This window comes from Jaculus jaculus, chromosome 17 (assembly GCF_020740685.1).
Source record: "Jaculus jaculus isolate mJacJac1 chromosome 17, mJacJac1.mat.Y.cur, whole genome shotgun sequence".
NCBI classification, from domain to species: domain Eukaryota; kingdom Metazoa; phylum Chordata; class Mammalia; order Rodentia; family Dipodidae; genus Jaculus; species Jaculus jaculus.
The window spans coordinates 24,414,985-24,429,586 of NC_059118.1; the positions used below are offsets into that span (position 1 = coordinate 24,414,985).

At 51.3% G+C, this 14,602-nt stretch overlaps 1 protein-coding gene across 1 annotated transcript in view; it reads right to left on the reverse strand.

The window, feature by feature from the left end:
* The window catches only part of Rab6b (RAB6B, member RAS oncogene family), an 86,131-nt gene that overhangs the window by 10,309 nt on the left and 61,220 nt on the right, over nt 1-14,602 (reverse strand). Inside the window, exons 3-7 of the mRNA XM_045136899.1 lie at nt 8,869-8,922; nt 8,587-8,692; nt 7,541-7,652; nt 5,594-5,687; nt 1,173-1,239 (exon numbers count right to left, since the gene is read on the reverse strand). Of these exons, the coding sequence (XP_044992834.1) occupies nt 1,173-1,239; nt 5,594-5,687; nt 7,541-7,652; nt 8,587-8,692; nt 8,869-8,922 (433 nt within the window). The remainder of the gene's footprint in view (nt 1-1,172; nt 1,240-5,593; nt 5,688-7,540; nt 7,653-8,586; nt 8,693-8,868; nt 8,923-14,602) is intronic.

Consider the following 14,602-nt stretch of genomic DNA (forward strand, 5'->3'; position numbering starts at 1 on the left):
CAGGTGCATCGGGCTGCAGGCAGAGCCGTGCCTTCATCTCTTTGCTGTCCCATATTTAGTTGTTCTGGCCCTCATCAGCCTGAAGTTGCTCTCTGCACCCCTCTGGGGCCCCTTTCTGCTCTGCTGTGTCTGTCCTCACAGATAGTGGAGGATGCCGAGAGCTGCCTTGTGAGGACACATCCCATTCTGAAGGACGCAGGCTGGGATTTGAGTGTCCCCTCTTCAGTGACTTACTCATGCAGGGACACCTGACTAGTCGCAAGGAAAGCCTCTTGAGGGGCAATGCCCCCCATCCCCCAAAACACCTCTCGTTCTCTCAGATGCCCTTTGAAAGGGAGAGCATCCCAGAGCAAGACAGCTGAATACGGAGGAAGCAAGCCTCAGCCTGACCCATAACTCTATAACTTACACACAGTATGACTTTGGGTCAAGCAGACTACCTCTCTGCACCTCAGACTCAGCACCTAGGTGCCGGCTCAGGTCATGGTGTGTGAGGCTGTCCCATTGAGCATCAGGGAAGCGAGGGCTGCATGAAGCTGGGCCCCAAGAAACAGGCAGGACCCAGGACGAGAGTTGGGAAAATGGTGCTATGCCTGCAGATGGATATATGTTGAAATCACGTGCGAGGTGCATGGAAGCTTTCCCAGCCATGGGCCTATACCAGTGGACCCATCATGAAACATGTGGACGTTCGCTGTAAAGCAGGGCGGAGTCACCCCCGCCCCCATGCACACCCTGGCCACCCCTCTCTGCTGTGGAAGAGGAGGCAGCCATGGCTAGAGCTGGGAGCGGGGCCCGGCTGCTCACCAAACAGAGGCAGCCCAGCCATCAGCATCCATCCAGGGAAGGCGGGGCTGCAACATCCCGTGAGTCATGGGCCCCTTCGGGCCATGTTTAAAACTCACGTGTAGGGCTGGAGAGATGGCTTAGCGGTTAAGCGCTTGCCTGTGAAGCCTAAGAACCCCGGTTCGAGGCTCGGTTCCCCAGGTCCCACGTTAGCCAGATGCACAAGGGGGCGCACGCGTCTGGAGTTCGTTTGCAGAGGCTGGAAGCCCTGGCGCGCCCATTCTCTCTCTCTCCCTCTATCTGTCTTTCTCTCTGTGTCTGTTGCTCTCAAATAAATAAAAAAAATTAAAAACAAAAAACAACTCACGTGTAAGGGAAAAGGATACTTCCTTCTTTGCTTTTCTCCTGGACGTTCTCCATGCCGGGCAGAGCCGATGCCACACGTCGGAAAAGCTGTAGACAGGAGATGCAGGGTGAGCCCTAAACCCATCCCTTCCTCCAGTAGCATCCTTCTCATCCCCGCACATCTCGGGGGAAGGGGGTCAGTCCCCTGTCTACCCGCTGACTGTGCTCCCAAGGGCAGGCCTGCTCCTTAGTTCTCTGCTGCCCCGGGGCCTCTCACGGCGTTGATCCTGCAGGGTAGCAGCTTGTGTTTGTAGAACGAGGAAATGAATCCTGTGACTTCTAACCCAGGCAGGCTGGCCACAGGGTTGCAGAGGGTAAGCAGGGGACGTGGTGATTACAGGGACTTGCCCTAGTAAAGAAATGACCTAAGGGCTGGAGAGATGGCTTAGTGTTCAAGGCACCGGCCTGCTGCAATGTTTGATTCAGGTGTCCCCCATAAACTCCGGTGTTCTGAATGCTAGTTTCCCAGCTGATGGAGATCTGGGAACTGACGCCTCCTGGATGCAGTGTATTGTGGGGCGGGCTTATGGGTTTTATAGCCGGTTTCCCCATGCCAGTGTTTGGCACACTCTCCTATTCCTGTTGTCCACCTTATGTGGGCCAGGGGGTGATGTCCACCCTCTGCTCATGCCATCATTTTCCATTGCCACGATGGGGCTTCCCCTCCAGCCTGTAAGCTAAAATAAACCTCTTTTTCCCCCCTACAAGCTGCTCTTGGTCAGGTGATTTCTACCAGCAATGTGAACCTGACTGCAACATCTGCAAAGCCAAAGGACCCAGATTCAATTCCCCAGGACCCATGTAAGCCAGATGAACAAAGTGGCACATGTGTCTGGAGTTCATTTTTAGTGGCTGGAAGCCTTGGTGTGCCCATTTTTTTTCTCTCTCTCAGATAAATAAATAAAAATAATTTTTTGTAAAGAAATGATCTAAGGTTCCAAGAGACCCATTAGGTGGGCTTTCCCACTGACCTCAATGGGGCCTTTTTTTTTTTTTTTTTTTGAGGTAGAGTCTCACTCTAGCCCAAGATGACCTGGAATTCACTATGTAGTCTCAGGGTGGCCCCGAACTCACAGCAATCCTCCTACCTCTGCCTCCCGAGTGCTGGAATTAAAGGCGTGCACCACCACACCCAGCTATTGGGGCCAACTATTGACCTGCACTTGAGACAAATGATTCTCCTCAGGGAGTCCTGTGGTCTATAAGCATCAAGACAGTTAAGACACAGGAACCCAGCACGACATTCACGGTGAAGGATATGGGAGTGCAAACACAATACTGCAGTTTTGTTTGAGTGTATGTGCGTGTGTGTGTGTGTGTACGTGTGCATGTGTGCACACTGTGCATATGGCAGCATGAGAGGCATACGTGCATTTTTGTCTGCAGGGATATATGTATATATATATCCCTGCAGACAAAAAAAATATATATATATGTATGTAAGTGTGTGTGTATATATATGTATATACTTATATACATATATGTATACATGTATATATAAAGTGTATGTGTGGTATGTGGTATGTCTGCACATGCAGGTGTGTATAGATGTGTAAGCAAATGGGAAATGCATGTGTGTGTGAGAGAGAGAGAGAATGTGGGAATGGTGAGTGTATGGGGTGGGCATATGTATTCACGGGCTTATGTGTGAGTTTACGCAAATGTGTGAGGCAGAGGTGGGCAGGAGGGATGTGCCTGGTATGTAACAGAAAGGAAGTGTTGGAGGCACCACATGTAGGCAGAAGTACAGTGGATATGATTCTGCTACTATGGAATGGATATTTGTGTCTCCTCCAAATTCATATGAATCCACATGTTGAAACTCAACTCCAGTTTATCAGTGTGAAACAGGTAGCAGATTAGTCACAAGGGCCAAACACTCACAAGAGAGCTTATTTGTCCCTTCTGTGTGAGGGAGCAACTGGAAGATGTCAGATAAAGCGGAAATAGGCTCTCATAAGATACTGAATCTGACAACACCTTGATCTTGGCCCTAGCCTACAGAACAAAGAGAGATAATAATACGGGCTGCTGAGTGAGGGCCACAGCTTGTCTCGGTGTCCACTCTGACCCCGTACATCCTGGGAACACTGGATAAGCCGCTTGTATATCAGATGGCCTTTGGATGCAGTGGTGGTTCAGTACTAGCAGCAGACAGAAACAGTTTCCTATTGCTTATAAGCTACTTAGTTTACTGTAATTTGTTAGAGCAGCTCTACCAGGGTAACATGTACACATCCCTCTTCTATCCACAAATGCCACTTGTGGGGAGCCCAGTGGGCTGGGCCTATAACCTCCAGTGCCTGAGCTCTCTGAGGACCGGGTGGATTTTCTTCATGGTCTCAGCCCCAGGGAAGGCCCAGGTGAGGAAGCTGATGGGAGTCCCCTGCAGGTGGGCTGCAGAAGGAGCTGGGCAGGCTGAAGTGGGCCATGTGTACGAGGACGGGGGTCGCCAGAGAGCATTCCTTCACAACCTCACCCCAGTTGGCTGCTTTATCAGCATTGCCAAAGCCCATGCTGACGGCCACATGCTGATGGAGTCGGGAGTATCCGTGGCCGGGCGCGCTCCAAGCACAGGAGTCGGCACTGCATGGAGACTCCTGTGATCCACACAGGTCGCACCGAACTCCCCCTCATACCTTGGCATTTTCCAAGTGGGATTTTCTAGATCATTCTCAGATGGGGAGGCTACAAGCCTCCCCCAGCCCCAGAGGACCGTGAAGATGCTTCCTGTCGTATGCTGCCCTCTGCTTCCTCATTTCTCACGATATCATCAGACGCAGAGAGCAGCAGCCCCAGCTCTCCCATAGGCCTTCAGGCCGTGTTCCCTCCACCCCTGGACACCCCAAGGGGAATGGCCTCAGCCTGATGCCCATGGAAGCCAAGTGGAGGTAAACAGAAGCTGCAGAAGGCATGACAATTGGGCACCACATCCCCAGAGCTTTGAAGTCTCCCAAATGTCACCGCGGTACCCCTCCCATCTGTCTCTTCCCTCCCCTCTGCCACCCTTCCTCTTCGTTGGCATCAGCACTACCAGCATAGAGCAAACCGTCACTGTGTCCCACGGGCGGCTTGCTTATCTGGTATTCCCAGGCCACGCGGGGTCAGAATGGCTACCGCGACAAGCCATGGTCCTCACTCAGCATCCTGTCCCCATACCATGGGCACCCTGCTGCCAGGCCTCTGCCATTGCCATCAGCCCTGCCTCCCTCTCCCAGTTCTCATCCTTGAAGGCAGAAATCCCCTCCCCGAGGCTGAAGCCATGAATCCCTTCCCACTCCTGCTTAAGCTCAGGGTCTCCTTTTCATGTGTAAAATCAATTCTGAAGGATCACAGGGGAGACCATTCAGTCTCCAATTCAACTTCCAAACTACTTAAACATAACATCTGTGACCATGACACCTCCGCTTCTTTACGAACACGTTGTCCAGCAGGGACCAGCGGTGGGTCTAACACTAGTACGATACTAGAGTGGAAAGATCAGGGCGTCTGCAAAGCTACGAGGCGAGGCCCGAGGCCGTAAGGAGAGAAAGCCACGCGCACCTCTCGGGTTGCTGACTCTGGTTGTACAACTCAGTAACATTTTTCTAGGCCCAAGTTTGCTGAACTGCTAAGTTCTACCCGTGCACTCCTTGGGGGGTCTATGGACCCAGGAGAAGTACCACTGCTCCAGGGCACAGCCCCACTCCCATTCCCTCCTGCAAGCTCCAAAAGTGCCAATGCCAGGGAGGGGGACTGGGCATGCTGGAAAAGCTCTTTGCTCTCAGCCCGAGTTTTCCTCCATGGCTGTGAACACTTACCAAGTACAAGGCATAAACACAGTGTGCTGAGCGGAGTCAACACCTCTCTCATCTGAAGCGAGGTAAGAGGTTAGCCCATGGCTTCCTCGCCCAGCTGGGAGTTGGTGCCAGGCATTAGTGCACACAGACTGTTATACGGACCCATGACTAGTCACCTCTGTGATGAACAGTCCACATGCCCCTTCCTGTAACTTGCTTTATAAAGCTCTACAAGTATTCTCTCTCTCGAATAAATAAATTAAAAAAATTTTTTTTTAAGGGCTGAAGAAATGTCATAGCAGTTAAGGTGCTTGCCTGCAAAGCCAAAGGACCCAGGTTCGATTCCCCGGGACCCACGCAAGCCAGATGAAGAAGGTTATGCATGCATCTGGAGTTCATTTGCAGTGGTTGGAAGCCCTGGTGCACCCATTCTCTCACTCTCTCTCAAATAAATAAACAAAAATAAAATTAAACAAACCAAAAGCTCTAGAAGTCACTGCCTTCTCCCCCTGTCAGAGTGGATGGTCCTCTGGTTGGCTGCCCCCAGTCCAGCCACTAAGCAGGGCCCAGGCGAGGGCCTCTGGCACCGGGCTGGCCAGGACCAGAGCTGTGTCTGTCCTCACCTGCTTCACGTTGTAGCCGGTCTTTGCACTGGTCTCGATGAACATGACGCTCAGTTCCTTGGCGCGCTGTTCCCCTTCCTCGATGGTGATCTGCCTGGAAATGCCAGGGAGAGGGAAGATCATTTCCACAAGCAGGCAGGAGGAAGTAACCCAACAACGAGGGACTGCACGCAGGGCACAGGGACTCAGGGCAGGGCCCTCGTTAAAGTCTGAAGATAGGCTGTGAGCCCAGGAGTCACCCCTAGGGTATCAGCCAGTCTCTCCAGCATGAAGGTGGCACCAGGGCACGTAGATACCAGCCCGTTTTCTTACTCCTTCCATAGTGTCTTCTTTATTTTATTTTTATTTATTTACTAGAGACAGAGAGAGGGAGAGGAAGAGGGAAAAGAGGCAGGAGAGACAGAGTGGGTGCACTAGGGCCTCTAGCCACTGCAAACGAACTCCAGATGCAAGCACCACCCTGTGCATCTGGCTTATGTGGGACCTGCAGAATCAAATCTGGGTCCTTAGGCTTCATAGGCAAGCACTTTAACCTCTAAGCCATCTCTCTAGCCCTTCCATAGTGTCTTCTGAGCTAGGGAACAGGGCTATCCCATCTCTGTCTGCTTAGCTATTGGTTTTTTTCTTTGTTGTTGTTTGTTTTGTTTTGTTTCATTTTGAAGGCAGGGTCCGAGGCTGGCCTCAAACTCTGCTTGATATGCAGCTAAGGATGTCCTTGAACAGATCACCCAGCTACCACCTCCGCGACGCTGGGATGACAGGTGTGTGCCTGCCATGTTTTATGCAATGCTGGGGATCAAAGCCAGTCTGCCCCTTAGCCCTTCCCGTTCCTAGTAGTGGGTAATCCAACAGCCTACATTTATAAGGCACTGCTGGGCACATATAGCCTCTCTGGGGTTGATGATCAGCACCCTTTTCCCCGTGTAAACACCAAGGTAAGGAGTGACTCCCCAGAGCCACAGAGCTACTTAGCAAAGGAGTTGAGGGGAGTAGGTTTTCCTTTCCTCGGGACAGAACGCTGGGTAAGCTGACCCTCACTCGGATTACTTCTCAAATGGTGGGGACACTGGAGGAAGCCCACGTGCTTTGTTGGAGACGCTGCTTTTTTCTTTTTCTTTTTCTTTTTCTTTTCCTTTCTTCTTTCTTAGTATTTTATTTTTATTTACTTATTTGACAGAGAAGTAGGAAGGGAGAAGGAGGGAGGGAGAGAGAGAGAATGGGCACATCAGGGCCTCCAGCCACTGCAAATGAACTCCAGATGTGTGTGCCTCCTTGTGCATCTGGCTAATGGGGGGTTCCTGGGGAATCAAACCTGGGTCCTTTGGCTTTGAAGGCAAACGCCTTAACTGCTAAGCCATCCCTCCAGCCCTTGTTTGGTTTTTCAGAGGAAGGGTCTCACTCTAGCCCAGGCTGACCTGGAATTCACTATGTAGTCTCAGGGTGGCCTCAAACTGACAACAGCCACCCTCCTACTTCTGCCTCCCTGAGAGCTGCGATTAAAGGCGTGTGCCATCACGCCCAGCCTGACACCTGCTGTTTTTGGACCCGCATATGAAAAGAGCATCTTCGTGGTTGAGGCACTGGAAGGTCACCATGGAGAAGCCTCTTCCAGGGCTGTTTCATGCCCAGGCGTAGCCACTAGCTGGGATACTGGGACTTGGGCTGGGTTTGGCTAACTAAACCAGTGCAGGGGTTTCACAGGGGCAAAAGCTTCTCAGCCAGGGGACATCGTGTTGGGGCAATACTGTAATGATGGAGGGACCCTTGAGCAGACAAGTCCATGCACCCCCCCCCCCCGAAGGGCAGTGGAAGAAGGTGAGGGGTCTGCCAGGCGAACCAAGGTTCCTGAGCATGGGGCCAGGTCAGAGGCACCGAGTCACTGCCCCTGCATCTCAGACCACTGAGAGGGCCCTGTCAGCCCCTGCACCTCGGTGCCCGGGCACATACCTCTTGTCAGCCAGATCCGTCTTATTGCCCACCAGCATGATGATCACGTCACTGCCCCTCTCTGTCCTTACATCGTCAATCCACTTAGAGGTCTGCTGGAATGAGTTGAGGTCTGCAGACACAAGGTGAAGACAGACTGGGAGTGAGGGCTGGCCCCCACAGGAAGAACAGGCGCCACAGGCGTGAGCTATATCCAGATGTCTGGGAAGGGCAGGAGCACAGTCCCCACATACCAGCCTGGCTGGGGTCGTCCAGCCAATGATGTCCTGACCTGCCCTGTGGCCCTGGACTGTCCCAACCTCTGCTCAGCCACTCTGGGAAAGGAGTCACTGAATCTGGAAAGCTACTATGTCACGAGTCATATATGGAGCAATGATTCTAGAAGTGGCCTGCGGGTCAGAGCTGACTTGGGACTCAGAGCAGAAGGGGAGAAATGAATGCACTGGACCTGGCTAGCTGGGGACCAGGGAGGGGACACAGCAGCCCTGGGAAAGTGATGTCCCATCAAGGGACTCTCATTCAAGTGAGCTTTCAAAGTGCCAGACAGGCTTGGGAGGCGAACCTGCGGCTGTGAAGGACAAGAGTAGATAGCCACCCTGCGGTGGGGGGGGGGCACAGTCATAAATGCAGGCGCGACCTCACCAACCCTTGGCCCCATGTGACTTCAGGTCATGCAGTTTCAGAGTGTCCTCTGTGACTACAGCCCACGGGGCCTCTTGCCAGGTATGTTTCGATAGACTCGCCTGGGCAGCTGGGGCTCTGCATGAGCCCTACCCCGCCCCGAACCCCTGAGCCTCCCTCAAGACTGCGCTGTCCTTACCAGAGCCACGGTGGGTGATAAGGGCTGCCACCGGGGACCCCCGAGAGGAGCTTGATTGTCATGGCTGCTAGCTCCGGGTGGCCCAGTGCCAACATCTTCTTCCACTCGGACACACACGTGTGCGTGCACACACACACACACACACACACACACACACACGCCTGGCCAGGGCCACATCTGGGCCCCACGAGCCCCTTCTTTCCTTCCAGTCCAGACCCTCACTCACTTGTGATATCGTATACCACCACAGCCACTGTGGAGTCCCGGATGTAGCTGGGGATCAGGCTGCGGAACCTCTCCTGTCCGGCCGTGTCCCAGAGCTGCAGTCGAACCTACGGAGCCAGGGCAGAGAGCTCAGTGGGGGCAGGAAGGGCCTCTCGGCAGAGGGGACTGGAGGACCGGCTCCAGCCCAGGGGTGGCACAGACTCTCAGGGGTGCCTGATGAAGGGTGCCAGGGGATCAGCCCACCAGAACCCTCCCTGTCTCAGCCCTGGGGCCAGGCGCTCACCGTACGGTCCTCCAAGTACATGGTTTTCGACAAGAAGTCAATCCCGATGGTTGCCTGTTAGAGAACAGCACAGAAAGGTCTCATGCCAAGGGGCAAACACTCAGGGACCCCCGGGCACGGGTATAACCAGCAGAGAGGATGCCCAAGCCAAGCCTGATGTGGGCCCTGCTCTGGCCATCTGACATCCTCCTCAGAAGAAGGGCACTTCAGCAAACTAAGGCTGAGGACAGTTTTGTCAGAGAAGGACAAAGAAAAGAAAGGGGCTTGGTGAGGGAGCCCAGGGTGTGGTGGGGGGCCTCCCCAAGAACGAGGCTGAACACCCCAGTCCTCCTCAGGTGAGGAGCCCTGCTAGCCAACAGCCTCCCTTACCACCCCCTGGGCTTCTCCTGGGAGCCCTGGCACACGGGCTTGGGGTCACCACTATCCCAGAGAGAACAGAGGGGCCTGCCTCAGGCCGGGTACTGGGAACCATCTGGAACAATGTCTTGTTGGGAAACTCAACTGGCCTTTTCCCTCCTCTAGCCAGCAAACTTTTGAGCTACACCCACACCCTGTGCCGCTGCCCACATGCCTTCTCTACCCTGGTACCTGGGAGAGAAGGCCACCTTGTAGTCGGACAACAGGCCCCGATATTCACTCGCTGTGTGGCCTTGAGCAGGCCACCTGACCCAATGCCATGAGGAGGAACTAAGATACCATTACTGTGAAATGGAGATGACACTGCTAAGAAATTGATAACACTGAGGACTCAGGCACAGCCCTAATGTCCAGGGGAGGGATCTGAATCAGTACGGCCTGACCATGTGACTGAAATCTTTATTTTATTTATTTGAGAGAGAGAGAATGGGTGCGCCAGGGCCTTCAGCCACTGCAAACCAACTCCAGATGCATGTGCCACCTTGTGCATCTGGCTTACGCAGGTCCTGGGGAATCGAACCTGGGTTCTATGGCTTTGCAGGTTAGAGCCTTAACCGCTAAGGCATCTCTCCAGCCTTGTTTAATTTTAAGAATTTATTTGATTTATTAGAGAGAGAGTGGGGAGGTCAATTCTTTGATAGCCACTAAAAAATGCCTTCTTGAAAAAGATATAAGAGCATGGGGAAGCTGGGCGTGGTGGCACACGCCTTTAATCCCAGCACTTGGGAGGCAGAGGTAGGAGGATTGCCACCCCGAGGCCACCCCGAGACTACATAGTTAATTCCAGGTCAGCCTGGACTAGAATGAGACCTTGCCTCGAAAAACCAAAAAAAAAAAAAAAAAAGGGTTTGGGGAAATAGTTAGTGGCCGGGTGGAGTACAAAATAAAGATCATGTGTGGTGTGATCTCAACCTGACTGGCTGAAGTTGATAGATGAGTATTTTTCATATTTTCTCAGACACCAAAATGATAGGAATATGCTTTGTGCCACACTGAATAGAAACATGATGTGCAGGGTTTTTTGTTTTTGCTTCCTTCATTATAGATTTTTCTATTTTCTGTAACAAACAGATAATAGTTTTGAATTTAGTAAAGAAAATCTTGGAAACAGCTGGCCGAGCACAACAGCTCCTGCCTATAATCTTAGTTCTTGGAAGACGGAAGCAGGAGCATCGTGGAGTTTGAGGCCAAGCGAAGCTATAGAGACCTTGTCAAGAAAATCCTTGAGAGAAACACCAAGCTTTGGGGGCTGAGGAAGTGGCTCAGCAGGTAAGAGCACTTGCTGCACAAGCATGGGAAGCTACCTGGGTTTGAGCCCAGCACCCATGTAAAAAGTGGAGCGTGGGTTGGGGGTGGTGGCGCACATCTTTAATCCCAGAACTTGGGAGGCAGAGGTAGGAGGATTGCCGTGAGTTTGAGGCCACCCTGAGACCACACAGTGAGAGTGAGACCCTACCACACACACATACACACAATCAATCAATCAATCAATCAATCAATCAAAAGAAAGAAAGAGAAAAAGAGGAATGTGGCTGCACATGTCTGTAACCCCAGTGCTAAGGGTGGGGATGGACACAGGAGGGTTGCTGGGTCCCACTGGTCAGCCAGTGTAACTGAAAAAGGGGGGAACTCAAGATTCAGTGGGAGACTGTCTCAGGGCAATAAAACAGAAGGGCATCAGAGAATACCTGATGTCTTCTCTGGCCTCTGCCCACATCCTCAACAAGGTACGTGCAATTTTTATTAACATCTTCCATGATTATAAAAAATATCCCATGGTAATACCCTCCCCCCACTTTCCCCTTTGAAACTCTATTCTCCATCATATCCCCTCCCCATATCAATCATTCTCTCTTTTATTTTGGTGTCATCATCTTTTCCTCCTCTTATGATGGTCTTGTATAGGTAGTGTCAGGCACTGTGAGGTCATGGATATCTAGGCCACTTTGTGTCTGGGGGGAGCATGTTGTAAGGAGTCCTACCCTTCCTTTGGCCCTTACATTCTTTCCACCACCTCTTCCACAATAGACCCCGAGCCTTGGAAGGTGTGATCGAGATATTACTCAGCACTCCAGTCTCTTTCTTTCCTTCCTTCCTTCCTTCCTTCCTTCCTTCCTTCCTTCCTTCCTTCCTTCCTTCCTTCCTTCTTTCTTTCTTTCTTTCTTTCTTTTCTCTTTTTTGTTTTTTGGGGTATAGTCTCACTCTAGCCCAGGCTGACCTGGAATTCACTATGTAGTCTTAGGGTGGCCTTGAACTCATGGTGATCCTCCAACCTCAGTCTCCCAAGTGCCACCATGCCTGGCTTATTTATTTATGACAAGGAGATAGAGAATGGGCGTGCCAGGGCCTCTAGCCACTATAAACCAACCCCAAACACATGCTCTACTATGTGCATCTGGCTTATGTGGGTTCTGAGGAGCTGAACCTGGGTCTCTAGGCTTTGCAAGCACCTTAACCGCTAAGCTGTCTCTCCAGCCCCCTGGAGGTTTTATAGCATGGCCCCACTTCCTGTTCTCTGTTTCTTACCCATCTGTGTGATCGGCTCTTCTCCCATTCCCGCCTGCCCTGTCTTCCTCACCATGGCGGACTCTACCCCCTGCAACTGTAAGCTAAAATAAACTCTTTTCCTCTATAAGTTACTTCTTTTTCTGGCTCAGCTATGCGTAATGTTCACAGCCACCGGGTAACAAGTCTGGAATTGACAAGTGCTTGCAGGCACAGCCTGTTCCCATGTCACACACTTTCATTCACTGGTGAATGCTGGATTGACAAGTCCGTGTCTTATCAGACCTTTGAGGAGTGTGCCGAGGAGGCAGAAGTTTCTCAGAGCATTTTTTTTCACACAGGCTTCTCTGGGGTGCCAAGCTGCTTCTGTAGAATGACCTTTGAACCATCTCGGGCTCAGGCTAAGAGACAGAGGCTGTGAGTGGTCCCCCAATATGGGATTCCAGATGTGCAGACAGACTTACAGCTCCCCTGAATAAAGGCTGTGTTTCCCAGCTTTCTCTGCTGCTGGGTGGCTATGGTCTGGTTAAAGGACGCGACAGTAATGCACTTCTCCTAGGAGGGTCCTTTGTTTGTGAATGTGCCCGGGCTATCCGTGTCCCTTTCCCATGGTTGGGAATGCAGAAAGACCACAGCGTGGGGTAAGGGCTCATCCAAATAAGGATGACTGGGCTGGAGAGCTGGCTTAGTGGTTAAGGCACTTGCCTTCAAAGCCAAAGGACCCAGGTTCAGTTCCCCAGGACCCACATAATCCAGATGCAGAAGGTGGCACATGCATCTGGAATTTGTTTGCAGTGGCTAGAGACCCTGGTGTGCCCACTCTTTCTCTCTCTTTCTCTGCCTCTTTCTCTCTCAAATAAATAAGTAAATAAAAATAAACAAATAAGGAAGACTGACAGATCAGCAGAGCCTGGCTCTGGAGCTATCTCCGCAGCGCCGGTCTGCTGGCACCTCACTGCTGAGTGAGAGAGAGACCCCATCTTTATTTCATAGCCGTCATTTTGCATTTCTATCAGCACAGCTTAACTACACGTTAACAAACAGAACAAAGGACCGGGGAGAATCATAATGCCACCTGGAGTTACTTCTCTTGCCGTAACAAAGTGTCTGACAAAAGCAACTGGAGGAAGGAAGCGTCCACCAGGGCTCATGGTACAAGGGTTCCGCTCCTCAAGGCAGGACATAAGTCATGGTGGGACAGTCATGGCAGCGGACGCATGAAGCGACTGGTCACAGCACATCCACGGTCGGGAAGCCCAGAGATGAAGGCTGATGCTCAGCCAGGGTGGTGCTCGGAGCGTAAAATGTTCCCCGTAGACATGGCTTGAATAGTTGACCTCTGGCTGGTGGCATTTTGAGGAAAGTTTGTGGAGCCTTTAGGAGGTAGAGCCTTGCTAAGGGAAGTGTGTCACTGGGGGCAGGCCCTGTTGACATAAGATGTGATGCTGGCTCTGTGCTTTCAAATGCTTTGCTTGTCATGGTAGAAATTCCCCCCTTGAAACTATTAAGCTGAAATAAACCCTTTCCTTCCATAGACTGCTTCTGGTTAGGTATTTTTGTCCCAGCAATGACAAAGTAACTGAAATGGCCAGTTCACACCTTTTTATACAGTCTAGGACCCCAGTCCATAGAATGAGGCCACCCACACTTAGCATGAATCTGATCACCAGTGGCAACCTTTCATGTGCACCCAAGGCACATCAACTTCCACAGAGAAGTCACCAGATGATGCGGCAAGGAATTGGGCCACTGCATCGAATCACAGCAAAGCACGGCCCAGTGGTTTCCATAATCATAGACACCGTTGACTGGACACACGTATACAGTATTTGCACTAAACATCACAGTTGCCTGAGCAAAGAGGTGGCAATGAGGCCAACTTCTCAACCCTCAGCTCTCACCCACCTTTCTTCCTTCTTGCAAGCTACAATATCAGACCCACCTCTAAACTCTTTTAAAAAAATTTTTTTTCTCTCTGAGAGAGAGTATGTATTCTAGGCATTGGTTATGTTTTGCATCTCCAATGTCCCCACAGACTCGTGGTTTGGATGCTTGTTCCACAGCTGGTGTCACTACTTCAGGAGGCTGTGGAGCCTGTAGGAGGTGGGATCCACGTGGTAGAGGTAGTTTACCAGAGCTTTGAAGGTTATACTGAGGCCCCTGTCCGTAGGTCTGTCTGTGTCTCTCTCCTACATGCTCCTGCTAACATAATGAACTGAAATCTTCCGAAACCGTGAGCCAAAGTGAATGTTTCCTCCTTTGAGTTGTTTCTGTCACGCATTCTAGTCAGAGCAATGTAAAAGCAACGAATGCAGAAAACTGGTACCAGAGAAGTAGGGTTGCTGCTGCAACTGAACCTGGCCGTGTAGTTTATAGGCCTTTGGAATTGGTTTGTGAGAGGGATTTGGGAGAGTTTGGAGATGTGGTCCGGAACAGCTCTAGAATGTTGATAGTAGATCTTTATGGGCTATTCTGGTGAGAGCATGGAGGACCAGAATGCTGATAAAACTAAGGATGGTGAAGACTGAATTTCTGAGGTTTCAGATTAGGAGCTGGGCTACAGCCCACTTGTATCAAATTATGGCAAATAATTTACTTATATTCTACCACATTTCGAAAATTTGAGTGAGGCAGACTTCAAGTGTCATGAGACAATTTACTTGGTGGAGAAAATTTCAAGGCAGCGTAGGATTTAGGCTACAGTCTGGTTATTGTCAGCTGCTTTCCCCCCCCCCCCCCCAGGTTTACAGTGAGAATGAGAACAAAAACCAGAAAAGAAAGATCTGAAAGATGTTCCATTTGGCCAGGATAA